General features: G+C 38.7%; 1 protein-coding gene and 1 long non-coding RNA gene across 12 annotated transcripts in view; one reads left to right on the forward strand and one right to left on the reverse strand.

Moving 5' to 3' along the window:
* Positions 1-273: 273 nt before the first annotated feature.
* On the reverse strand, positions 274-17,699 carry ocrl (OCRL inositol polyphosphate-5-phosphatase). 3 transcript variants are annotated; one of them, XM_077578389.1, is made up of 24 exons: positions 17,243-17,699; positions 16,132-16,210; positions 13,006-13,097; positions 12,792-12,830; positions 12,349-12,462; positions 11,360-11,557; positions 11,037-11,277; positions 10,769-10,942; positions 10,221-10,322; positions 10,017-10,131; positions 9,841-9,957; positions 9,585-9,766; positions 9,248-9,359; positions 8,954-9,063; positions 8,609-8,744; positions 8,024-8,134; positions 7,212-7,377; positions 6,219-6,454; positions 5,674-5,697; positions 5,491-5,610; positions 5,258-5,342; positions 3,749-3,876; positions 2,948-3,059; positions 274-1,938 (listed from the first exon to the last, which is right to left on the reverse strand). In XM_077578389.1, exons 1-24 carry the CDS (start codon positions 17,283-17,285, stop codon positions 1,814-1,816), a joined length of 2,961 nt encoding a protein of 986 aa, XP_077434515.1. In that variant the 5' UTR covers positions 17,286-17,699; the 3' UTR covers positions 274-1,813. The 3 variants fall into 3 exon arrangements, with proteins under 3 accessions (XP_077434515.1, XP_077434517.1, XP_077434516.1); XM_077578391.1 differs by lacking the exon at positions 12,792-12,830; XM_077578390.1 differs by lacking the exon at positions 5,674-5,697 and having other exon boundaries at positions 17,243-17,698.
* Positions 17,700-21,813: 4,114 nt separating this feature from the next.
* Positions 21,814-27,770, forward strand: part of LOC144059154 (uncharacterized) — a 36,998-nt gene continuing 31,041 nt past the window's right edge. For 6 of the 9 annotated variants that reach the window (XR_013295572.1, XR_013295571.1, XR_013295578.1 and 3 more), the window contains exon 1: positions 21,814-21,945. This is a non-coding gene — a long non-coding RNA (uncharacterized LOC144059154). Of the gene's footprint in view, positions 21,946-22,360; positions 22,572-27,770 lie in introns of those variants that run through there. The other 3 variants (XR_013295573.1, XR_013295575.1, XR_013295574.1) reach the window with 2 other exon arrangements.

Here is a 27,770-nt window from a genome sequence, read left to right on the forward strand (position 1 = left end):
GCAATTGTCTTTTCAAATAAAAAATATAAAATTCGGAATATTTTAGATATGTTGAAAATGTTTTCGAAAATTTCCTCTTTAACTCAAGACAAACACTTACCGGCTGTAATTGTCATACAGATGTCTTTTCTTTTTTTTTTCCAGCACAGCTATGGCTTTTGATAGGATGAAGCCGGGCAGCCAAGCAAATAATGAGACTAAACCTGCAATGAGAATGAGGCATGGTGATTTCCAAACTATCAATCGTGGTACTAAATTTGAGAACAACGTAAACATTATTTAAATACAGTTTTATTTGTTAAATAAATTAAAAAGTACCAAAGAAGCTGAAAAGATGAACGCAAAGTGTTGCTTTGAGTACCTTCATTAAGGAGCAGATGATGACCACGTGTCTTGCACAATAAATTCCCATAAATACACATTATTCACTGGCATATGACAACACTTGAATCGGAGGTTTTCATTTCAGGTGAGATTGCAAAAGTTGGATTGGTGAAAGACGATTACATAACATTAAAAGATTGGTGATGGAATATGTCTCTCCCAAGCCGGCACACTGCGTTCCAGCTCAAACTCTCCATGAACAGAAGACTATACAGATAGAAAAAAAAAAAAAAGCAATTTCAAGCCTACATGCATGATTGTCAGCAGTAAAATCATGTGCTCACATTACAACCGAAGCATCACAGGACAAAGCACAACTAATGGGCGGAATGGAATAACCCATTCATTTGCCATCTCCCATACGCACGGTTTAACTCCCCGTGATGTGATTGGTCTATTAACTACAGCACACTGGTAGACATCACGTAACGAGACAATAAATATGCTGCGTCACTTTTGCCTGGTGGAGTTACAGTAAAGACAAAACAGTGCGAGACAAAGTCCAAACTGCTGTATGAATCATGAGCAGGAAACGTATGCGTTAGACAAAAACACACATGTAGATAGTACCACTTTTGTGACAGCCAATGATAACAGATGCCACAGCAAAAGGTAAACGGTTGCTATTTACAGCCTTGGGGACAGCAGGTCGCGCTGTCGCCTTTGAGCAGGAAGTCAGCACGTCCATTTGGAGACAACTCCAGAGGAACAGGATAAACTTGATGTAAGGCTCCCACAATTCTCCCAAGATCACACACAGCAAACATTCATGACAAAATGTTGTCATATTACCATTTCTATTTAAAACGTCAACTCGCCTTGTTGAAATGAAAACGTTTAAATAATAGCCAAACACAACGGATGGTTATAGAAGGTATGAGAATTCACAACATGGACCCCTTTCAACTAAAGCAGCTGGAAAATGGATGCTTTTTTTTGGTGTCCCTTATCAAGAATAGGGCGAAAAAAGTTTGGGATATTCAGCTTTTGGGTGAAACTTCAGGATGAATCTAGAAAGCAGTGTATCCTTTACGAGTGAACTTCATTTGTAACTTCTATGAGAGGTATGCTAGCATAACAATGGAATATAGTGTTTTCCTTGTGGGGGCGTCCATTTTGGGTCTGTTAGAACGAGGACGTCTGGTCTGGAGGCACGGGTCCTTTAAGTCATCAAAAAGTGCATAGCATCAATCACACCTTTCCAAAGTGCTTGTAAATGCAGAAAATAGCAATCCGGGGAGAAGCACAACTTGGTGAAAGCGTTTTCACGTCTAATGGAGGTTCCTAAAAAAAAAAAAAGGTATCTGACAAGTGACGAGTTTGTGAATGTTTACCACCAGATGTCAAATGAACGGAGGGCCACTTGCGGTGCTCAACTGTCTTTGGCTCCTATGGAGAAAGTGTGGAGGAAATCAGGAGGGGAGGCAAGTTACTCTTCATCTCCTGCCATGAGGAAGCCCAAGACAAAGTCAATGGCTTTCTGCCGGTCATGGGACGTCTGTCGGTTCGCCATGCTGGGAGGCGGTCGGATCAGGAGGCTGGCAAAGAGGGTGGCTAACGAGAAAGATACAAACATATTGGATGAAAAAAAAAAAAAGTGTATGGCTGAAAAATTTAGAAAAATTATCTAATAGCCTTTTCCCCCTCCATATTGTGATTGTTTTATTACAAATACATTTCTTTGAAACACTATTTGTGCAAGTTTCTTTTGGCCCAAACAAGATTTATTAAATTAGCTACTTTGAAACAAATGTGCAAATATACACATTCAAACAACTCAGAATTTGTATTAATAATCTTTTATTTTCGTTTACGACTACGCCAATTTTGTAACTGTGGAGTGTAATAATTGAAATTTTAATTGAATTTCGATTAATTGCACAGCCCTATTTTGAGTTAATTTAAAGTTCCTTTAATGTCACTATTTTTTTTTAACGTGCAATAAACTAACTTGGAAATCCTGTACTGGGGGAATTCCAGTCACAACGCAGCAGACACGTCCACCTCAAAATTGATCAGTAATAAGTTTAATAATAATGCATATATTTGTGGGGACTGGGGTTAAGTTATATTTTACAATTTAAAAAATGTGCAGAATTTCACAAGTTCGCTTCATGTAAAAGATTAGAATGGCTCTTAGTATGAAAAGAAAAATGCACTGAGCTGTCACCAACGTATTACAAATGCAAATACGCCATCTAGTGGCAGAAAAATAACTTCAACACAAATCAGTATCACACAATTTTAACTCAATATTATGAATTACTGTATCAATGAATAAAAGATGCAGCCATATTTCTATTAATTTAACACCCCCCCCCACTTTTATGTTAACAAGAGTACAAAAACTAGAAAAAAAAATATTTTACATTTGGAACTGATATAAAATTTGCCATCGTGCGTTAACGATTGAAGTCATGTGGTTAATTATGATTAAAAACTGCATTGCTATTAATTTGATTGTCATTAATTGTTCAGCCCTAATGAGGTGCGTAGGCTGCGACAACTTACTTGTCTTACTTATTGGAGAAAATAAACCCAACGTTCCCGAAATGTGTCTTACCAATGAGGCTGGCTGTGAGGTTGTTGTTGTTCGCGTGCTTGAGCAGCTCCTTCAGGAATCCCATCAAGTAGCGGAACACATTACGGTGAGCACGGGGCAGCTGGGAAATCAACTGAAAATCATAAAATATATGCTTAACTGTGTATTACACAGGGATGTGATTTGACCAAAGTGAAATTATCTGAAAATTTAGCCGGGGGTCTGGGGGCCGCTGGCACCCAGCTAGGTCCAGGGTTTTCATGGGTTTTCCGTGTTTTTAAGTACTTTCAATGCACTCACATGACAAAGAAATAGACAAAACAACAGCATAAATTTTCAATGTATATTGAACTATCCCATATAAAATGGCAGTTTTAGTCAACTCAAAATCAGTCACATTCAAAAACATTGGACTGCCTTTGCTTTTAAAAACTATCACTGAGAATATCATCATATCTAACTAATGTGATTACTAAGTTAACACATAAATAATGTTGAAGAGTTCAAATTTCATGAACAAATAATTGTATCATGACCAAATGAAAAGTAACTCATATTAGAGCATACCACAAATGTCTTTGTTATAGCAGAAGATGTTATCTGTCGGAGTCATGTGCATACACAATGAACTACTAAAAAAAAAAAAAAAAAAAAAAAAAAAATCAGATTTTTTTTTTTTGGGGGGAGATAAAAAAAAGCGGAATTCCGCAAATTAGCGGAAAAATCACATCCCTGATTACACCAAAGTGAAATATGGCCATCATACTTAGCTTCACAAAATGAGGATGCCTAAAACAGAGCGAGGAGGGCTGATGCGGTCACCTGTTTGCAGAGGCGGCTGTCGTGGGCACACTCCAGACATCGTTGGTAAAGTTCGTAGCACACGACCGGTTCCGGCAAGGCCTCTAAGAAGATCAGCAGTGCTTCGGCCACAGAGTGGTTGCAACCAGCTTGATGGAAGCGTTAAGGAGGAACAAGAAAGTGTTCTATCCTGATTAAACGGCAAATGTCAACCATCATTAGAAGATGTCAGATGGATTGAAGGATGAATACCACTTTCCTCAGTTTCTTTGACTTTGAGAGACAACGCCAAATCATTTTAAGTCATTCACTGCCATTGACGGCTATAGACGTCAAAAATTCACTTGAACTATTTCTATTAGTTTCAATTTTTTTCTACTTTTGTTAACAAGAGTATGAAAACCTATATTTTTTTATTGTACAATTATAACAGATATTTGAATTTGTGGTTAATTGTGAGTTAACTAGTTAAGTAATGCAATTAATTACGATTAAAAAAATGTAATCGCCTGACGCCCCGAATTTTTAATAATCTTTAAGTCGCGTCAGGCGATTAAAATTTTCAATTGTAATTAATCGCATGACTTCAATAGTCAACTCACGATTAATCACACATTTTATATCTGTATTTCTAAAAAAAAAAAATCTATAGGTTTTCATACTCTTGTTAACAAACGTGGAAAAAAATGTTAAACTAATATAAATAGTCCAAATGAATTTTTGACGTCTATAGCCGCCAATGGCAATGAATGAGTTAAAAGGCAAGCTGAATGAGTTATATGATTATAATTGAAATCATTACTAGCAAAGTTTGATTTAAGACAAAATACAGCCTTTAACATCATATTCAAAACCTTTTACGAGGAACTCAAAGTACATGAGAAATTTCTCCTTTTTGGGGTAACAGACGGGCACATTTGTTTTGCTCGGGCACATTTCCGTAGTTTAGTTTTTTGTAAAATACCCCCCATCAAAAAAAAAAAAAAATCAGCTTAGACTCCGGAGTGACTTGTGTTTTTTTCTTCGGGATTGTCTCAACTTATAATATGGCACGACATACAGTCCAAAAAATACGGTAATATTACTGCTGCATACTGAGGAGTTGTGAGTCTCCACGTATATCCATATATCTGTGTTATACTGTTCCCTGGTGGCCAAGGTGCATACACAGAGCCACAAAATGAGAATCTACCTTCTATTTAATTAAGTTATTAGTGCATATTTTTATAGAACTCCTGAAAAAAAAAAACAGCACATTTGTGTGTGTTTTTTTTTAGGCTGGAACAAATGAATGCCATTTCCACTCCTTTCAATAGGGAAAGAGGATTTTAGTTAAGACGCCCTCCAGTAAAACTGGCTTCTCATTTACAGTATATCATTTCGTTATTTTCTCCTCTGCTTCGATGAAGTAAATCACAAGGTTCTACTACCTATTAAAGGATTGCTCGTAAGGTTATTTTCAATTCAGACAGGTCAGACTTGTTAATCTGCCGTATGGCATTGTAGAACTGGCTTCACGAATGAGGATACGGACGACATCTGGAATGCTGGTATCCAGACAGTCGATGATGCTCTGCAGTTCCTCCTTTAATCCCGGCGTTTGGAAAAGATCCTCCTGAGAGACGGATGCAACAGATTATGCAAAATTTACATCACATGTGTACCCAGTATACTGTAAACGTGCGCTGTAAAACTGTCTTCCTACATAAGCGATGGTTTTGTCTGTTAAAAGGAGCGTGTTGACCTCCAACCCCACATCTCACCTGATCACAAGCCTTGGTGAAGAGATGGTTGACTAGAATCCACACTTCCTTGGGGATCTTTAGAGGTTTGTCTTCTGTGCTTGCATCATCCACTAACAAGAAGTTCACCTTGGATCTTTCCTGTGGGCGGCAAAAGCCAATAGTTATACTTGCACACCATGCACACTACACTAGCGATTTTACCTTCTCGGTGAAAGTGTCCTCTCCCTGGGAGAGAAGTCAGCCCACAGCCAGAATGCAGTTGGAAAGGAATGATCAAAGGCAAGGAGAGGCGATGAAAGGAAGCAAAAGAAGAAAGAAGACGGCACCGAGCATCAGAAGGGGAAAAAAATAATCAATTGATGATGGCCAGCATAAATCTTTGCATCCACACAAATGCAGGAAAATCGGAAACAGAGGGAAACAAAGAAGTGACAGTAGCGCTATTTCGGAAATAATCCAAAATAGCAAAGTAGGAATTATCACCTAAATGAGTTCTCTCACTTACTCGTTCCCTGTGTCTTTGCTACTTCCTTATTCACTTAAATACACGCTGAAGCATTTCATAGCGTTTAAAAATAGACTCATTGTGTGACAGAGTTTACCCAGAGCGAGTAAACCCTCACGTGTCCTCTTTCTGCCTTCACGGGCCTCAGTACCAAGAACGGCCATCGGATCTAAGCTAGTTTCACAATCTCTCTCTTTGTTGACTAATCTCACATTTCCCCTGCATTTCAAGTTCTCCTCACCAAGTCGATGAGTTTGGTGATGGGGATCTCCCGGATGGGCTTCTTCATCCTGCACAGGGTCTCCAGAGAAGTGCCGAAGCAGCTGGGCAGGTAGTTGCCGGAGATGGTGATGAAGTAGTCCTTGCCTCGGTCCAGGTGGAGCACCAGGATGTCCTCCATGCAGTCCTCGCCAGAGTTGAGCAGCGTGACGGAGTCTTTACTCACGTAGACTTCAAGGTAGATCTCCAGGGTCTCACCTGATCATGAGAAAAGAGATTTAACTCATTCACTCGCGGCCATTTTCACAGAAGAAACCCCCTTCGCTTCCGGCTGTTTTATTGGATTTTGACTGATTTTGCAAGGCCCACAGGATATTGTGTTCTATTGCTATAAAAACATGGAACCTTCCAAAAGAAAGATTAGAGTCTCTTCTTTCGTCAGGAAAAAAAGTATATTTCTATCTGTTTCCGCTTTGCAGCAACTAGCATTAGAATATAGCCAAAATTCTTCATTTATTCACAAATCTGCTTAAAACTGTGGGGAAAAGCGCTTGTTGCAACATGGCCCTGGTTGATCTCTTATACTCTACTGCCACCTGCTGGTCATTTTGTATAATGACTACCATTGCTTTAACCGTTGTCTGCAGTTCAGAGGCTGCATCAAAGCCTTCTGTATGCTCTAGCATAAAAAATAAACATAAAAAATGCATAAATATGTCTTTGAGACACCTAAAATATTTAAAACAGAACGTATTTATTCGATTTGGGGAGCAAATGAGTCAATTACTTGCCAAGAATAACATCCTATATATACCCTAAAAAAAAAAAAAAATAATAATAAATATATACATAAATAACAATAATAATAATGTAAATAAAGAAAGAAAATAAAAAAATACTAGCTGAACCATTTAATAAATTAATATTGTGTCCAGCTGGATTTAAGCTACTACAAATATTAAATGTCAAGGGAAAGCATTTTAATTAAAATGGACATGGAACACTAAGAAATTACTTGGTTCCAAGAATCCCTCGCAGGGCTCGGCACGCAGCCACGACTTGCAGTACTGCGAGTCATTGAGTTTGGGGATGAAGGCGAAGTGGCAAGGGACCTGCCCGTCGTTTTTGATGAGCAAACGTTCCCTCTCCAGCTGCCGGAACTTCACATTCTCAAATGTGAACTGTGGGTAAAAATGGACAGAACGTGTCAGTGTTAACTCATTTGGAACAGAGTAGATACTGGAAAGAACAGGATGAAACGCTAGTACGGTGGTGTGACCACAAAAGTGGAGAGTTGTTGAAAACGTGTTCTATTATGTAACCTCCAAATCCAGTCAATGACGTAGAACTGTACCAACTAGATAGAGTTGGCTTCAATCCCATGCCAAATTGCCTCATAGGAGCTGGACTCTGTTGTCTTCACAAGGTACTTCCCAGCCTTTCTCGTGTTTGTGAGTTTTAGGTATTAACTGAAGGAATGTACCACAAAAAGAAAGAGCAGCTCAAATGGGATTTCTTCAAAGAATAGCCAGCCTTAGCCTAAGCTCCTTTTCCAATGGGTTGAAGGGGTTCGGGCAATTGAAATGGAAGCCAGCGAAATGCCTACCACTGGAGGTATTCCAGTCACAATCAACCAACCCAGGGTCGACCCAGCCTAGGGCATGCTGGTCGGATTATTGAGCTCTTTTCTTGGCCTGGGAATGCCTGGAGGCCCATGAGGAGGAACTAAAATATGTTGCTGGGGAAACGGACACCCTGTTAAGATGCCCGTAAAAATAGGACGGAGCGATTGACATTGATTGGCGAGAGCGAGACACATTTACTTACCTCGGTCCTGCTCAGAGACACAGATGGGAGGAAATCGTTCTCCATTCTGTCCATGGCGCGGACAATCTCCTCAAACACCTTTTTGTGGCGCTGCTCATTAACCACCTTCACCTGTTGCACAAATACAGGAAATTGTGAAAAACTTTAACTCTTAGTAAAGTGAGTCCTCAGTGTGGGCCAAAACATTATGATTGTCATCCATGTAAGATTCATTGCTTATCTTGTGAATTATACCACCATGATTACATTCGTTATGGTGTCTAAGTACTGCACTGTACTTCAGCAAATTGTGGCTGGGACATTTCTTTTCTCAACTATAAATGCAGGGAGGCATTCATTTTGTACACATACATTTTGGTATTATCAAATATTGGTAGCCTAATGGCATATATTCCTAAATCTTTTTTTTTTTTAACTTACTGTAAAAATAACATAAAAAAAAAAAACTAATGTGCCTGCAAAAATGTTTATTTTTATTTTTAAAGTCATTCAGGTCATGGTATTATTCAATGGTTGAATTTGTTTTTCTTCCTTATTTTCCAGTAGGCGAACTGTGAAAGAGGTCTTGATTGGTCCACTTCTTACCCCTATCTTGAAGATGGAGCTGACCGGTTTGTGGTCGCTCGTTTTTAGCTCCATGTGACTGCGATACTTGAGCTGCTTGATATTGTTGCCCCGCCACAGGATCCTGTCACACCACGCTGGAACGCGGCACTTCCCACTAACGGAAACAAAGAGAAAGACTTTCAGGGATGGCCGACCCATACAGACAAAGCTGACTCGGTATCTCTGCATCGATAGCGACGGGAAATGCCTGCTTTGCTGACCAGGCTTAATCCGAAAGGAATAACAACTAAAAATGTGTTGGAGCTGGGCTTGTCATATCCTGGAAAACGTATGTAAACCTCAGTTAAGAAAATATGATTTTACCTTGAGTCCCATCGGTCTGTTTTGGAGTCGTATTTGTAAGTTGGGAGGAAGTTGATCTCTCCTTCCATGAAATCAGTGAAGGCTCGTTTGGTCTGCCGCTGAATGTTTAGCTTTGTATGAAAGAGAGTTATAATAATAATAATAACAATTCATTACATTTGGAAGCCCCTCAAGGACGCTGCACAACAGTTAAAAACTACATTTAAAACAATAGAAAATGATGACAGATTATCCTCACATTTAAATAATCCTAAAAATCCTTTTCAGAGATGATAGTTTTGACGGATCTCTCACCTGATCAAACTCCTGAAGCTTCTTTAGCTCATTGTGGGAAATGAGATGCTTAACTTCAGAAGCATCGTACATGAAGAGACGATAGTTTAAATCGCCAAACCAGATGACGACACTAGAACACACAAAGACCAACCCGAATCAGCCTGGTAAAGGAGTTGATGTAAAAAAATCAACAACAACCTGGAATAAAAATTTATTTGCATGCTGTCTGTAAAATTGTTGGCTATTATGACTGAATTGTAAAAAAAAAAAAAGTATCTGTGAGAATAACAAACAAAGCTAAACAGTGTAAAATAAAAAACACATGCACTCTAGTTATAAAAAGCTGAGAACGAACTCGTGCTTGTGGATACTAAGAGGGGGGTGGTCCAGTAGGTGAAAGGTCATGCGGGCACAAATGTCTTTATAGTCCTGGTTGCGACGCTCAAAGTCCTCCACGTGCGCCGCCAGATGAGAGTTGACGATGCAGAAGCTGGTGTTGTGGAACACAAACCTCACTGCCACGCCTCCTTTGTTCCCCTGCACAAGGCAAACCGCCGACATGAGCTAAACAAGAACAACAATCCTGAAATTTCCAAGTTTAACCAACTAACCATTTTCCCCATTATTCCGGTGCCGACATGTTCTGCAGCTACTTCCGTTACGTGTTTCTTGTGTATCTTATTGATGTAGACCACCAGCATCATCCCAACCAGTCGAATGATCCGCACCTGTCAAAAAATATGCACGTTAATGAGGGAAACATTCTCAAATTTGCTCCTCTACTCACCCTCTTGTACTGCGCTTTAGGGTGTAGGCCTCTCTCAACCGCCTCCACCCACTGTTGCTCCTTGGATGAGTCCATGTAGAAGAACGCTTCAGTGCTCAGGTCCAACTCTTGAAAACTAAGAACCAAAGAATTCAATGAATACTGAGCAAGAATGATACAGTATGTAACGTGCTTGAGAGAGAGTCGAAATAAATCATCACTGACCCCACAGCATACATATCAGGAGGTTCTGCATCACAAGAGAGCCACGACTCAAGGCTGCTGTCTGGAGACTGCCCATTCACATTCCACGTACCGCTGAAAAACCTTCAGAAACAATAGGGACTATTTATGTGCACTTTAGGGAAAAGTGGTGGAAAAACTGTTTTGTAAATAAGAAATGCATGGTCAAAGACAGTCATGTAGTACAGTGGCGTGGTGTAGGTGGTAGAGTGACTGTATCCCAAGCTGAAGGTCATGAGTTCATTCCTCAATGCTTGAGTAACTTTTTTTTTTTTTTTAAATAAACTGTTCAAATGTACTCAAAACGGTCCTTGTAAAATTTACTTAGAATTAGAGTGAAAAAAAACCTACTGTTTTTTTCAAGTACCGGTAATATTACTTTTTTTCTCTCTCACAGCTTTACAGTCAAATGCCCAGCTAGCCGTACAAATCAGAATTTAACCAGATTTATCTCGAAAAATATATCTTCTTACTACTTTGCACTAAAACCACTACAGAATTCCCCCTCCCCCGAAAGGAAGCACTACTACCTAAAGTTCTGGATGTCCACAAATTCATTTTCTTTCTTTCCCAGGCGGTGTTTGATGAGGTATTCTCTCTGTCCCGCCTGGGTGGAGAACATGGCCTGTCTCATGGTGTTTGTGGTGGGACTCTCACACCAGGACGGAGACCTGTCCGCCCGATCGAAGTTCGACCTAAAACTACTACAGGATTTCAAAAAATAAAAAAAATAATTAAAAAAGCAATTTTAATGATTTTTAGCATCTTTCACGATTTTACAAACGTAGCGTGACTCACTCTGGTCTGGTAATGCCAGCGGAGTTGTCTTTGGCCTGAGAGGAGATGGCTCTCTCTTTAGTGAGGGGCGCGGGGGGCAGCTGATAAGTCGGAGTGAATGAGGCTTTGCGGGGAGGAAGAGGAGGAACAGGAGGAGGATCCCGAGAGGCGACTATCCTGTTCTGGTGGTTTTTCTTTTCCTCCACTTTCAAAGTGTGATTAAAGTTATCCTCAAAGCCGAAGTCTGAGGCCAAAGACTGAGCTGGATTTTTGGATAAATGTGTAGAAAGTGTTATTGTGTTATTCCAGTGACAAGCTGATGGCCGTTGCTAAGCTTTTATTACCTGCATTAGTGTGATGTGTGGTTGTGTTGCTGTTGAGGGCGGGAGGTAGTGTGCCAGTCAAAGTAGGTGCGTTGACTCCAGAGTCCACACAGTTGGCAGTCTTGTGTCCTCTCTGAGGCGGAATAGGGACTCGACCCGCCCTTGGAGACATTTGTGTAACGGGATCCATTGCGCCAGGCTTAGCAGGATTTAATTGAACTGGAGGACAGGAAACAAAATGTACAAAAGTGAGCCTGCTGTGATGAACCTTAGTCATATTTACAGATCTCGGAGGCACACCTTTATAAGAATGTCTACTGCAAAATTCAATATTTAACATCTTCTTTTACTGTACTACTAATCCTTGAATCAGAGCAAATAATAATGGTAAGGAGAAAAAGGGTGAACCATTGAAACTGTAAATAATAAGAAGTCTTAATATATACAGAAAGAAGTCTGCTTGCCATGTTTATACTTTGACAGATAGTAACATTGTTTACTATCATACTGACACGTTTCCAAGATACCCCGTGTAGCATAATAGGTTGAATCAAAGACATTTTCAGTGCAGTTGTGCACCCGTGCAAACAACAGAAAAACAAAATGAAATGAGGGAGGTCACTCCGCCTCGCTATGCTGATGAATTCATACAAGGAAATAGAGAATTGTCATCATTTGAACCGAGTGTGACTCATCACATCTTCCTGAATGCTTGTACAACCCATTTTCCGACTGCTCACAAAGTTACTATCATGAACACAATCGACACATCATATTTACTTAAGCTCAGCCAAGTCAAACCCTCTGGCAACTCCAAATTGTGGTCATGAGCACGAGTTACTGTGAATAATAACTATTTTAAGTTAATCATATAAAATATTAACAATATCTATCCAACCATTTTTTATGTAAATCATAAAGCCAGCCTTAGACAATAAATGTTAGTTAAGTAAATCATTTGTTAAAAAAATTACATCATCCAACCGTTTCTCACACACACGCTGACCTACCTTGTTGTTGAGCGCTTATCACCTGGGTGAGAAAAGTCTGCGTGCGCTCATCATCCTGCAGTTCTAACAAAAGTTCTGGGGCTTTGTCTCCTTTTATTCGTATTTTCAGTCCAGCTAAAGGCGGTTGGGCAACACACACATGGAACACCTTTAGAATTGCCACAAGAAATGCAGACTGTCGAGAAAACAAAATATAGTGATTCCACTGTCAGCCCATTCAGAATTCTTTCAGAGAGCCCGGGAAACTCACGACCCCGTGACTGCTACTAAATAAAGATGTAAACACTCCGAGAAAAAAAAAAAAAGCGTAGTTAGGTTGAGCTGCAATACATTCCAATCAGCTTGCTTACGTTGCCACAGTTTGGCACTGGTACCCTTGAAATTTAGACAAAAAAGATACGTTTGGGGTTTTGAAGAGCTAAAAATACTTTAAAAGTACTCACACACTAGGGAGAAGTCAATGAGAAGTGCTTCCTCTCCCTCTGCAGTGACAGAAAAATTAACTTTTAAAACGTTAGCTTGCAGGTCATAGGTCATTTGTGGGCGTAGCTAGCTTAAAAAAGATTGATCTACAAAACAGAACGTTGAGATTCTGACACGTTTGCTCAATCACCAACCACTCAGTCGAGTATACGGAGAACAAAAAAATCCACATACCTTTTACAATTTCAAATTTCCCATTAATGGGTATGGAGAGCTGCGCCACTGGACGAGCAACGACAGCGTCAGGGGTGGCCAGCACACCGAGTCTGCACGGCAACAGAACAGACTCTCGCTTAATGCCAGCTTCCTTAATTATTTGCATGATTTACGGACATTCAAATTCAATTGGTCGATCATTTACACACAGCCGTAATCTATAACGGCAAGTCAGTTTCATGCACAACACTCGAGAAGTATTAGAAGTAATGTAGAGTAATGACTGTTTATATCTGGTTAAACCAGTAAAAAGAAAAAGAAAAAGGACAAATGAAATGATCATGCTAACATGCAGGCATGTCTTGTTGTAATGTACGGTCCTCTTGTTGAAGTTCAGTTCATTTTTGAGGCTGTATTTCCCGGTTCAATTATCTCACTATCGTCCTGTGCACTGCTGGACTGTAGGGCTGTGCAATTAATCGAAATTCAATTATGATACTTCACATCTACAAAATTGGCATAATCGTAAACAAAATTAAATTATTATTAATACTAATTTTGAGTTGTTTAAATGCATATATTTGCATTTTTGTTTTATTTTAAAATAACTAATTTAATATTTTTTTTGTATAGTGTTTCAATTAAATTCATTTGTCTTAATATTTTTTTCATGTTTAAACATTGTCTTGTTTCAAAAAATGAGGGTCGTAATAGTGATTTCAATTATTACCAAATGAATATTGATTAATAATTTTTTCCCCCATAATCGAGCAGCCCTACTGGACTGTATTTTTGCTTTAAAGAAAACTAACATGCTAATATTTGATTTTCTATGCTAATGAGAATTCCAGAAAAAGCCAAAAAAGATCACAGGTGACTTTGGGCGAGTGGCAGTATTACATCCTGGACTGGTTCCCATCCAGTTGCAGGCCATAGATAGACAATTAACTCTTTACACTCACATTTACAAGAGTTCTCAATAAACCTAGCATACACGTTTTCAGGATGAAGGTCGAGTTTCAAATCCTGAACCTCAGAACTGTGAGGCAGATGTGCTAACCACTAGGCCACTAAGCGCTGCCCTATGAGGCATCTGCCAATTGTATGAGGATGATTCTTAGTGAGTCTCAAAATCAACAAACAAATGAGACTTCCAAATATTCCTGTTTTCAACTGTACTAAAATGCACTGTACTACCTCATTTCAGTACACGTCATACAATCACAGGTCCAGTGAGAATAAAGCCTCGGCGGGTCAGTTTCTCCCTGCTGCGGCTCCTTCCAATTAGCTTAGCGCGAAGCTTGTGTTCCCATGTGAGTTTCATTACAGCGTTTAGGAATTCCAGATAATGAGGGGAGGTAGCTGCTAGCTGGCGCAAACTAAATGTTTTGTGCCCCATGCTAGAGCGAGACAACCTGCGCACATACACAAGCCATGTGCATACCTGAGCATTTATTCTGGTTCTGTTCAGCGAGCCATGTTTAGCGTTGTTACTATTGTTTTGTTTCGATTCCCATCTGTCTGGACTACCACCGTAAATTAGAACTTTCAGTCGCTTTACTCAACAAATGGCAGCGAAATAAACATGATACAACACATTCATGCCGACTAGCGAAAGGTTAGCGATTCTAAATATATTAACTCATTCATTGCCATTGACAACTATAGACGTCAAAAATTCATTTGAAATATTTCCATTAGTTTAACATTTTTTTCCCATTTTTGTTAACGAGAATATGAAAACCTAGAAATTATTATTTTTTGTACATTTAGAACAGATTTGTGATTAATCGTGAGTTAACTAGTGAAGTCATGCGACTAATTACGATTACAAATTGTAATCGCCTGACACCCCTAATTTTTTAAAATCTTTTCTTTTTTAAATTAAATTTTTATTTTAAAAATGTTTACTTTTTTTTTTTTTTAAAGAAAAGATTATTAAAAATTAGGGCCGTCAGCCGATTACAATTTTTAATCGGAACTAATCGCATGACTTCACTAGTTAACTCACAAATAATCACAAAATATTATATCTGTTTTAATACAATAAAAAATATATTGGTTTTCATACTCTTGTTTAACAAAAGTGGGGAAAAAAATATTAAACTAATAGAAATAGTTCAAATGAATTTTTGACGTCTATAGCCGTCAAAGGCAGTGAATGAGTTAAATAGTGGCAGCCTTAAGTACTACTTCTGGATTTGGGGTCCCGCGACGTGCTAACTTCCGGTCACTAAAACGCATAGTGATAACAATGACAGCATCAAACTATTCAACATATACAGGATACTAGAATGACATCAAGTCACCATAAATGACGTATTACCTTTTATTTAATTGCTCCAGTTATTCAAGTGTGGGCGAAACAATCAAAGCATCCACATCATATTTAATGAGTCATTCGCAGCGTCACAGTGCACGGATTCTTTGAGATGCTCAACTCCCAACTCAACTTTGTTTAGAGACCACCAAGACAACACCAACTGTAACAAAGTGCTGTCCAGAAAGAGTGAACCGAAATAGAATAGAACGATCTTATCGTCACTGTATGATGCAGAAGCAGCTAAATTGAGGTTATAAAAACATAAAAGACAACAATAATGATGTCTACAATAAAATAATAATAATGACATGCATATACTACTAACTACTAGGATGAGTAATGTTCCCATTGCTCGAGAGTTTCTCCATCCCGTCACCGTAGACGGCAGTGCCGAGTGGTAACACGGAGAGAGAGGAAGAGAGACGGAGGTTCAATCATCGTTGATTCATTGTTGCCATGATGAAATTGTTTTGCAGAATGTCTAAACATTTCATCTCAATTTTGTACCTCGCTCACCTTTCCACTGCAAATGATTATGTGATTTTGAAAATGTTCCATAATTAATAATAAAGTATTACTTGTTACCGTGCAGTAAAATACAGGTTTTATGATTTGTTGGCTGGCAACCAGTCCAGGGTGTGCTTCGTCGCCTCTCACCCAAAGTCATCTGGGATGGGGCCTAACACATCCGCCATGAGGGCGAGTTTGATAGAAAATGGATGTACAGGAAGTTTTGTCGAAAAAAAAACAACAACCAGTCAGCACCCACATCCCTTGTAAGAGATTTATCACCATGTTCTAATCTATAAAAAGGTACTTACACAAAGTGTCCACCACGTTCAATTAGTGACAGCAACCTGGGCTCCTTCTGGCCAGCCCTCAGTTCCAGACCTCTTACAGTGTAAGCAGCACAATCAAGGAATTATTGTGTCTCAACATGAACCCCCCCCCCCCCCCCAAAACAAACCTAATCTAATCTGTAGATCACCTGATCACTTTTCTTTTTGTGTATTTTAAAACACAGTGTCTTTCAGATTGGCAATGCAGTGTTGCTGTCATGATGTGTCACAGGAAGCCATGCTTTTTTTGACATTTGCACAACACAAATCAGTGAATAAATTGGTTAATGACAGATAATCCAAACAACAAAAGCATGACGTTTATAAAGATTTCTTAACACCGGGGCTCTCATTCAAAACAATGTAAAAGTATATACTACAAATTTTCCAGAAAAATATTGCTTGGGTTCATGAACTGTATTTCCTGACATCGACTCAGAACGCTTTTTTATATAACTCGTAGGTCTAGTAATAGTTAATTATTTTAAAGAAGTTGTACCTCACCTGACAGGAGGAAGCAGTACAAGCTAAATCATTGTATAATTATGTAACCTTGGCATTTTATAATAACAGTAAATCATTGAAAAGAAAATAATTAAGACTCTATATTTATGAGTCAATCAAACAATCAAATAAAAAATTGTAAGTACGGCGGTAACTGAGCGTGTATTCTGTTCGTAATCTGGAAACAACGTATGTCGAATGTTTCCGATGGTCACGTTATCAAATAGTCAACATAGCACAATTTGGGCGTTCAGCAGACTTTTTTTTGTTTGCTACAATGTCACATTCCGGATAACCATTGATGTTTATAACTAAAATGAGTTAATAAATGAAACCAATAATGCGATAAGCACGTCATTAAATCGTGTTATTTTATCATTGTTTTGGTTGAGAGCCCCCTAGTGGAAGAAATGACAAGAGTCAAGCGTTAAATGAATTAGTATTGTATGAATAGCAACTCTCATCTTGTTCAAAAATCCTAATGATAACTTTACACGACCATAGAGGACATGCGTATGTTAGCCAGCAAGCTATCGCAACAATTATTTAATTAAATGCCTTTCCCTCCTTTTTTTTTTTTTAAAGGATATTGCCAAGCACTCCTCGCTGCCAATCCCCAAGGAGGAATCCATTCTTACCAAACAGAGACGCTTTTTACCCCCGGGGATGCTAGGTTGCTATCGTCGGCTCCGTCCATACATCCGGGAGGGAGAAAGTTAAATCCCCACCCGGTGCGGCGGCGGTGGCGGCGGCGGCGGCCTTCCGGGTGACAGCAGCTCGGTGGTTGGTCGCCGATGTATCCGGGGAATGGCTTCGGACATTCAACAGACCTTCGAATGTAAAGTGAGCCTCCTCGTCGGACAACGATAAAATTCCCGGCTTGTGTTTTCTTTCCGGTTAATTACACACCACAGCTCATATTTGACGGCAGATGTTGAAGCAAGTTTGAATTCTGGAGAGAGTTGAGGAATAGACTCTGCTGCTGCCGTTTCTTCCTCCCTCGCTCACTACTCGTCCTCATTTCGCACATGAAGCGCAATTAGCGACCTCTTCGTCCAGGAAGCTGCAATGACTGCATTCTTCTTCGTTTATATATCCGGCAGTGTACAGGCTACAAGGCTTATTACTGCCCTCCTTAGATACTATGCCGCAACTACAATTGAATAAGCATAACCCTTTATAATTTAAATTATGTAACCGCTCCACATACTAGCAACTCATTATAAACAAAATTCCCTTTCCCTTACACTCTTGATGCCTGAAGTGGCCTTTTGCCCCCCCCCCCCCCCCCACACACACACACAGTTGAGTCAAATGACATCTGATAAACGCAGATGTTATTTCTGCAAGCATCCCCCATTGGTCATTCATGAATCCTTACTTGTGCCGCTTGAGGGAGCCAGGGGATCACAGGGGTTCCCTCAGGCCTCACTTTTACACATCTTGTGTTACAAATTGAGAGGTTGTGAAAGATTGCATCTGCATACCATCATCCCAAACGAATTCAGAATTCATGTGCCAGGGAGGAATACTTTTAGAGGTCCTATCTCCTTTCATATCGCCGCCTGTCCACTAAACTGATCCCATCTGCTCCTAGAAATTCAAATGAATGATCATTTACATTCCTTTTCAACCATCTTCCTCGCATGACTCGGTGAAACATTGGTGATAACTTGTTTGCGCTGGATTTCTGCCATCCAGAAAAGCATCTGTGGGCCAAGATATAAATAGACAGAGACCCGTGTTCTCCAGCCAAGTGTACAGGCATGCCCTCCTCTTCCAAAAAAGAAAGAAAGAAGAAAAAAAAGACAGCACTCAGCAATTATGGGTATTAAAGTCTTAACTTTCTCAAAAGCTGTGGGGGAGAAGAGCTCTCGCCCCAACTATTAAAATGTAATTCCAGCCAAGTTGTTTTAAACCACTTATTAGACCTTTTAACAGCCGTCTTGTAGCAACGCATACACAATTGAAGGAGTGTTTACACAAATGTACAAGTGCATACATGACTGTGGGAGTACATACATGGCTGTGATTCAATGGCTGTGACGGTACATGCACACCTGTTTGTGTATATTTGCAAATGTGGGTTAGATGCATGAGGTAACATACACGACTGGAGGGCATACATGACGGTGGGAGTCCATACATGACTGTGACAGTACATACATGACGGACCGTGGTGGTACATACTGCACACACGGTGGGAGAAGAAAGCAACTGTGACAGTACATATACAACTGTAGGAGTGCATACATAACTGTAGGAGGAGTTCATACACTTCTGTGAGAGTGCGCATTGTACACCTGCAGGAGTACATGCATGACCGCGGGAGTATATACACAATTGTACGAATGCATAAACGACTTTGGGAGTTTATACAAGACTAAGGGAGAACATACACGACGGTGGGAGTACATTCATGGCTTTCTGAGTGCATGCAAAACTGTATGAGTGTATACACAATGGTGGGAGAAAACACACGACTGTACGGATGTGGCTCCATAGGTGTGGGAGTACATACATGAATGCAGGAGTATATGCACACCTAAAGAACTATACACATCTATGGGATTAGATACGCAAATGTGGAAGTACATACACGACTTTGGGAGAATACATAATGTACTATGTACAGTATATGTATTTATTTGACAAAAGGATTGAATAATGAACATGGCTGTTGGAGTCCATACGCGACTGGGATTCCTTACATTACTTTGGGAGAGCATATACAAATGTGGGTGTGCATACACAGATGTGGGAGTGCACACATGACTGTGGGAGGAGTACATACATGACTATCAGAGTGCATTCACTACTATCGGAGAACATACACCGCTTTAGGAGTCCATACATGACTGTGAGAGTGCATACATGACAATTTTGTTTTCGCAATTAACATTTAGTATTTGTAATTATGAGATTTTTTTTATTGTGTTTTTATTGTGTGTATTCATCTATCTTTTTTATTCTATTTGTATCGATTTCAATGTAAGTGCATGAAGTCATTTGTATTTATTTTGGTATATGCACATGGATTATTTTTGTTTTATCTAACTTTTTAATTCCTATTTTCAATTTTATCTAATCTTACATATGCAGTAAAATTAACTTGAGAAAAAAGAAGATTATGTTAAAAAAATCCAGTATGACATAAGCACAACCAGATAAATTAGCATTGAGCTAACCAAAGAGAAATGTTCCGATTCACATTTCGGAAAAGACCGCAAATATTGTTATTATTTTGAATGTTCTTAGTATTTTACTGACTTCGATACCTCTGAGGGCATTTCAAAGGAAAAGTATAAATGCACTCCCTTCAAGGCGAACGGTATTTATGTTTTGTGCACAAGTTTTATTTCATTATTTCCGCCGAGCAGCCGGCGAAAGCGTTGCTACGCAACTAGGATTTCAAAAGTACTCGCAGTGCAGTGCCAGGGTCACATTTCAATGTGCGTTGGCAGCACATGATGGACGCTAATAGTGCTGCTGCTTTAACTATGTCGCCTGGAACATTCTCCAAATGAGAAATATTCCAGCCAGTATATAATGTAGCTGTGGAAGGAGTGTTCTTTATATGTTGTACATTCCCTATAAAAGTGTTCGTGGAGTGAGGCCAGTTCTTTTGTTGCTTGAGTTTGAAAACGTTTTGGTTTGATATCAATGTACATGATTTAGACGCGTAACCAACATCAATACCAGAGAGCTGTCAGTGGGTGAAAAACAATCAATTGTGAAGATTAGATTCTGGCTTTGGGCAGGAATTACAGTTGTATTTTAGCTTGTACACCTTTTAGGGAATTTACGGACAGAGGTGGCAAATCCAGGTCCAAAAAGTAAAAACTTCAATAACATAACATCATTTCGTAAAATGAGACTACCATTGAAAAAAATAAAAAGTTGAGCGGGTTAAATTAGACCTCCGTAAACAGAGATGGCAAATCTAGGTCCAGAAAGTAAAAACTCTGCCACAGTTTGGCTTTAGCCCCAGTTGCTGGCTAGCTAGATCCCGAGCTAGCACCCCGTGCTTGTTTACCTGCTAGGGAGCTAGCTAGCTAGCATGAGGGGTTAAAACCAAACAGTGGCACGGTTTTTACTTTCTGGACCTGGATTTGCCACCCCTGTCAGTTTTTGAAGGTTAGTCTAATTTTTTGAAATTCCGTTATGTTATTCTAATTTTCAAAATTTTGGGAGGATTTAAAGTATGGTAGTCTTGTTGTAACTTTTAAGTTTTTTGTGTGTGACAATATTATTTATTACCTAGACAATAATCAGGGGTTTTATAGTAATGGTATTTTAAATAGCACAAATTTATGGGATTTATGGTAAACTGATTTATTGTAGTCTTGTTGTAATATGTGCAACGTTTAGGATATTTATTGTTGTCTTACTTGTACCTGTGCAACTTTTGGAGTATTTATGATATGATGTGATTTTAAACTGCATAACATTTGGGGTACAGTATTTCAGGTAGTACTGTCGGAAATGGTTTAATTTAGGGAATTAGGGTTGTCTTAATCTAACCTAAAAAACGTTTGTGGACTTTAGAATGACGTGTACAATTTTACGCTAGTCCTAATTTTAACCACTGCAATTTGGGGGTGTATTAAAATTAATCCTATTTTTAGTTGAACAATTTTAGAGGATTTTTTTGTACAGCGTTCCTCTTTTACCTTACACAGCCTTTGGGTTGTCATCATTCCCTTTCTGATGCCAGACAGGTTCTAAGACGCAGCCGGCTCTTTCTCCAGGCCGACAAAATGTAATAACAGCCTACACGAGCACAACAAATAACCGCCAGAGCGGATAAGATATGGCAGATACACGAGAGTCAGAACATGCTAAATTGCCTGTTTCAAATCTTGACATTGCAGCTTCCTCATCCTCGCCTACACTCCGCAAATTTTGCTTATCGCATATGTAAAACAAATAGGAAGCAATAGCATATAAACAGTAGTCATATTTTTGCACTATATACGTATGTATATAGTGTAAAATTTATATTTTAAAAACAGGATAGTTGATATTATCTTTTAATTTTATTTATTGCAAGCTTTTATCCAGACTTCATCTGTATTTTCAAATGTATGTAATATATTTCTTACGTTATTTTGCCCTTAAGAAGTTCACCGTTTGAGTTTGTGCAACCTTAGAGCGCCCTCCAGGGGTTGCTTTGTTCATTGTTTTGGTGAGAAGAGAGAATTCCAATGTGGCAGCACGCAACGCCGACTCGTTTATGAGCTACGCAACTGTTGGATCCTGTTTCGTTGTTGCTTTGGACAAGAATTGTCCGTAAGTACACGTGATGTTAAGAAAATAACACTGTGTATTCATTTTAGTTAATTTAGGACAGTATTAGAGATAAGTGACTGTTGTGCAGTGTAACTAGCTATTAGCATGAGAGTGTGTCGTGTACAGTTAGCTAATACACATTGTTTGTTATTGTTTTTTTTTTTTTTTAAGTTTTACGACGACCAAAACAAAGTCTGGTTATTTGGAACGTCGTTAACTCGCTGTCTAGCTGGTGAAATCTCGAAGCTTCGGAGCGAGGACAGCATAATCGTGCTTGAAAAAGAAGTAATTACTCTGATTAAGGTGCTTTGTGGCAATGAAGGGAGAAGTACAACCCTCTAGGTGGCACTGTTTCCTTCTGTGTGGGTAAAGTCCTTGGCTGGAATAAACCCCCCCTCCCTGTGCACTCAGCAGGCTGCCATGAAGCAATGAAAAGGCCGACGTGACATCAGAGCACCTGCATTAAATCAAGCCGGTGTGAATCATGCCTTAAGAGAGAGAGAGAGCATTTGAATGCATCACTCTGGTCTCTGTTAACTCCATGTTGTCATCCATGCTGAGGCCTGTTTAATTAATTGGACGACGGCACTTGCTGTAATGAACACCGCTCTCTGATCCCAGATAAGGTACTGTTGTAACTTATAGGAAAAATATAAATACTATGTATACAGAAGTGCAGCAAGAATAGTCATTAGCAGACACACTTTGCCTATATTACTATCGCTAACTTTAAGTAAAGGATATTACAGGTAGGTACAGTAAATGGATTATGGTTAATGTGAACAGCGGCAACAATAGTCAGCAGCATTGTATGTTAAAAAAAATATCTATACTTGGGGAATTTTTTTGCAACATTTTATATAAAAAACAATGTAGTCTCTAAAGGCAGTTTCATTTAGAGACGTAAAATTTGGAAAGCATGTCAGTCAGGCGTAAAAGTACAAAACCAAAATCGCACTTGAGGCCAACCATTTTGGTTTGAAGCGGCCATTTTACGGTCATATTAGTCATGACGCCGTATGCTACAGTACAGACTCCTGCTAGACAATTTAGACCATTGCGACCAAATTCAGATCACTAGTAGTTATGTGACAGATTAATGAAGGTAAATTGTGGGTGGAAGTTGTTTTTGTCGTGGCAAGTGGGAAGCACTTAGACTTTAGAGTGAAAATTTGCCGCGCAAAACCCCACCAAACTCTTACCAGCCAAACTCTTAACAACTCAAGTCCACCAGGTCAGATTTGGACCAAACCACTTCAAGAGATTCAGGTGCCACCTGCATAGTCTCTAAAAATTTATATTAAAAAAATTCAACACTTTAGCCCCCCAAAAATGATTATAGTGAAGAAAGCAGATGCTGCAGGCTTGCCTCTGGATACTTTAGAGAGTAAATGTCCTGCGGTGGTGCTTCTGACAAAGACAAATGGCCATCTCGTTTGTTCTGGCTTTAACCCTTATGCTTCTCACTTTACAGTCTGAGATGCCGTGGCTCTCAAATTAGGGTTCCTGAACCCATAAAGATCTGTGATAAGTAGCTTGAGGGCCAGCAAAATAATTTGCAATAAATCCTGTGGTATAATTTAGGAAGTCCATATGTGGTCAGTTGTGCCAACAAATCAAAGGTAAACAAATCACTCCTCACTACCTTAGCATTTTAATCTAAAAGCCTTATTATTATTGCAGTGCAGGACAGCAACAAATAGCTAGCAAAATAGCTAGCCTTGCAGTTAGCACTTAGCAGGATTGCTACACTGCGCTGGCATATGTAGTTTTCATATTAGTAGATAAATAGATACCTATCTTAACTTTTAAGATAGATAGTTAGCTAAAGCTAGATAGCAAGCTAGTTTTTAGGTAGTTGGAGAGATATTAAGCTAGATAGGTAGATAGCTTTGACGCTAGTTAGATAGCTTTGACGCTAGTTAGATAGCTTAGATAGCGATAGATAGATAGATAGATGGAAAGAAAGATAGATAGATAGATGGAAAGAAACAAACAAAGCAAATCAGGCATGACAAATTACTAACATGGTAAACTATGAAAAATATGGAAACTATTACATGCAATAATATATTTACCATTTTTTCTTTTCTTGAGATATAAATAAAATACAGTTGTGTGGTGAGCAGTGTAACAAACAGGAAAACATTCCATTGAATTCTATTGGCATTTAGGAGTAAATGTTATTTTTTTATGTTATGGATTAGAAGGGATCCTTGGGAAAGGAAACTAAAATGTCGATAAACCCCTCTTCAATGGAATGACTCTGTCATGAGTTCACACAGGTGCGTTTGGGCTTGAACCACTTCAACTTTCGACCTCAAAGGAGTCAGACTCCATGCAGTCATCCTGGTCCCAGGCCAACCTAACAACCCATAAAGAGGGTTTGGCTTCCGAAGTATCTCCGGACCACTCGGCGGGTCTTTAATAGGCCTTTGAACTGCTGCACATATTTAAACAGGCAGCGTTTTCCAGGTCACAGCCGCAATAATAAAAACAGGCTCGGAAAGCAGAGTTGAAAGACGGTTTATTTAAGGCAGGGTGTTGTCACGTCTGAGCAGCTGACTCACTCACCAAATGGACCGTTTCAGTCAGTTTATGCATTTAAGCAGTCACGGAGCTGTACACACATACAGTGGCCTCCGCTCTAATAAACACCCTGAGTCTAATAGTGGCCGGTCTCTCTTGGAAGTCGATTAATACATTAAACTCACCAGATGTTGGGAAAAAAAAAATCTCAAGAAGTCATACCAGAAAAGACACGGGAAGGTAGCCATTTTTGTTTACAGTGACCCTTTAAAAAAAAAAAGTTTTTTTGTATATATAATGTACCTTATGTGCTCTTTTTTAAAATTAGACCATAGAGACAACAGGCCCATTTAAATGTTCCGTGGGAATTTTCAAGTTAATATTATTGATATGAAACTATAGTAGTCATTTAAAGTAGAGGTAGTATCTGCAAAAAATACACATTTTCCTATCCTCATCTTGTGTTTTCATTTGCCTTTAAAAGCGATTTCATCATGACACAAGCCTCATCAATATGTATGAAACAAAGATGGCACCCACTCTTACATGCCACAAGAGCCTATTTTACCCCATTTCAAGAGCATCTTATGTGATTTTAATTACCCGACAGGACAACCATGAGAGTCAAATGAATTAAACGTCTGGCACCTGTTTGACGTTGGGAGGAGGGCAAAAAAAAAAAAATCTGCGAGACACCTCGGGGGTGGTTGCCAGGCAACCGCCTCCACAGTCCTTCTCTGATATATGAACTCTGCAAATGAAATTCCCAAGATGGGAGTGAGCTTTTCACTCTGCAAAAATTGTACAGACTCGCAAAACTGGCTTTGTATTTATAATCCACAATCCGACATAAACAACATATATGATGATGGACAAGTCGCTCTAGGTCTGCGTGTACGCGCAATTCGGCCTCCAGTCTCCTCCTGTGGGTGCGTGGAGATGTCTGTCGCCATGGCAACAGCATCACAGGCGAAGTATATGCAATCTATTTGTCCTTATACGGTTATACGTATTAGTCAAGTATGAATGAAACATTTGAATGGAAGAAAAAGAACAACAAGTGATATTCCGAGCTGCAGATTTTGAGTTGTTCCCTAAAAAGGATCGAGTCGGCATGTGTTGATAACAATGTGCCTTAGCAGAGTTTACTTTAGCGGCACGCTCTGGGTGCCTTAACACTGTGAGCGATACAGGAAGTACTGTCTCATTAAAAGAAAACACCTCACTGAGACCCTGATGTTTTTATAGGCAGCGCTCCTCTTATTTTGCATAATTACGAGCCGGCGAAGGAAGTGTGTGTGTGCATGTGAGTGTGTGTTAACCGTTGGTTGCAAACTGCGTCCATGTGTGTCGTGTTGAAGTGGACTTTGAAGAGCGGGAATAGGACTTGCTAGTTGGATGTGTGTTCGTGTGTGGGGTGGTGACTAACGCAGAGGCAATCGGGCAAGTCCAGACATGTCGAGAGGAAAATACATCTCGTGTCTGCTGGTGAAAACACTTTTCCTTTCCTTTTTTTAAGTTCATGAGAATGATAAGCTAAAAAAAGGTCATGCTTGTGTCATTTTGAACGATTAACTATTAACATTTTATGTTAACGTAAAATTAAAAAGTTGGAAAATTATGCAAACAAAATCTAACGGTGTAAAAAAAATTACAGAAGAGGATTAGGGCCAGTGAAGAGAGAAAAAAAGTTTGGCAGGATTATCACTTTATTCTCAGAACTTTAAAGTTAAAATTCTGACTTTAAAGTCAGAATTCTGATTTAAAAGTCACAATTCCGACTTAAAAGTCCTAATTCTGAGTCAGAATCCTGCCAACCTTTTAATTCTCCTCTTCACTGGCCCTAATCTTCTTCAGTAGAAAATGATGGTAATACTAAAGAGAAAACAGTTGTAATGTTGCAAAAATACATAGCACTGGTATTTTGCGAAATTTAGCAGGCGGTCCCATTTTATCAAGAACGTCACAATGCTACGAGAATAAAGTTATAAGAATAAGTTGGAAAAAGTTGTAATGTTGCCCAAAAATATTCCAAGTTAAAACAGTTGAATTGTTAAGAAAAATGCATTCGGATACTATTTAGATAAAATGTAATATTATGATGAAAAGTTGTGGAATAAAGTCGTATTTTGGGGGAGACAAACCAAATCAGTATCACATTGTAATATGAATGAAGTTGACCAGTAACCTGTTGTTATATGACATGAGTACCGGTTTTTATCTTTTTAAGAAAAAAGTTGTAGCAGAAGTTGTAGCAGGTTAAGTTTTATTTAACCAGAAAAAGCTTTTTTTTTTTGCGTTAAAAAATCTCACTATTATGAGAATAAACTAATATTTTTCAATAGTTATGTTGTTCACAATTCACAAAACATTACAAAAATAGATAATATGATTACAACGATAAAATCAACATTTTTAAAATATTTTTTTACAAGCTAAATAAAGCAATTTCATTGTTGCTGTCCACTTGACAAATAGTTATACGTCCTTGAAAGCTTGCATGTCTTTGTGTGATGGTGAAAACGGTTAAGGTGAAAGGTGCAGTTTGCTTGAGGTCAATTGGGCTCATTTATAGTCTTTGTGTGATGAAATGTTGGGGAGGGTGTGAGTGCCTTTCACATTAATCGGCCATTGTGTGTGCAAGGGGAAAAGGCTTGGAGTGGAATGGCATCGGGCCACAATGGCAGAGACGCGTTTATGCGTCAGCATCTGTCGCCATCCCGCACGCCTGCCAAGGAACGCATTAGATGGAAGATAAGAACTTTCGTGCGTGGGAAGAGTTACAAAAAAAAGAAGCATTAAATCATTGTTTCTTTTTTTTATTATTCATTTTATTTTACATTATTTAGATTTTTTTTTTCTTAAATAAATGTGTCAGGTACAAATGACTTTTTATTGATTGTTGAAAAAATAAACCTTAAAATAGTAGAATTTTGTTGAAGATACTATTGATTTATTTTATAAGAATTAAAAAATATGTAATTAATGATTTTACATGAAATAAAAACAATATTATTAAATACATATAAAAATTATGTATTGAAGATTACATTTTTTAAAAGGGGTTTCTCAAATAGTTTGAACAGCAAGTACATTGATATAAAAAAAATACTACTGAGTTACATAAAAAAAATGCATAATTAGTAATATTTTAAATATTGACATTAATTTTTTCCCCCTCTTTTGTTCTCAAGAATCATTCGATAAAAACTTATATTTCGTTGAATATTAAAATTACAATTTTTTTGAAAAAAATGTTTGGACAGTGAGGTAAATTGATATATATATATATATAT

This window comes from Vanacampus margaritifer, chromosome 10 (assembly GCF_051991255.1).
Source record: "Vanacampus margaritifer isolate UIUO_Vmar chromosome 10, RoL_Vmar_1.0, whole genome shotgun sequence".
Taxonomy (NCBI): domain Eukaryota; kingdom Metazoa; phylum Chordata; class Actinopteri; order Syngnathiformes; family Syngnathidae; genus Vanacampus; species Vanacampus margaritifer.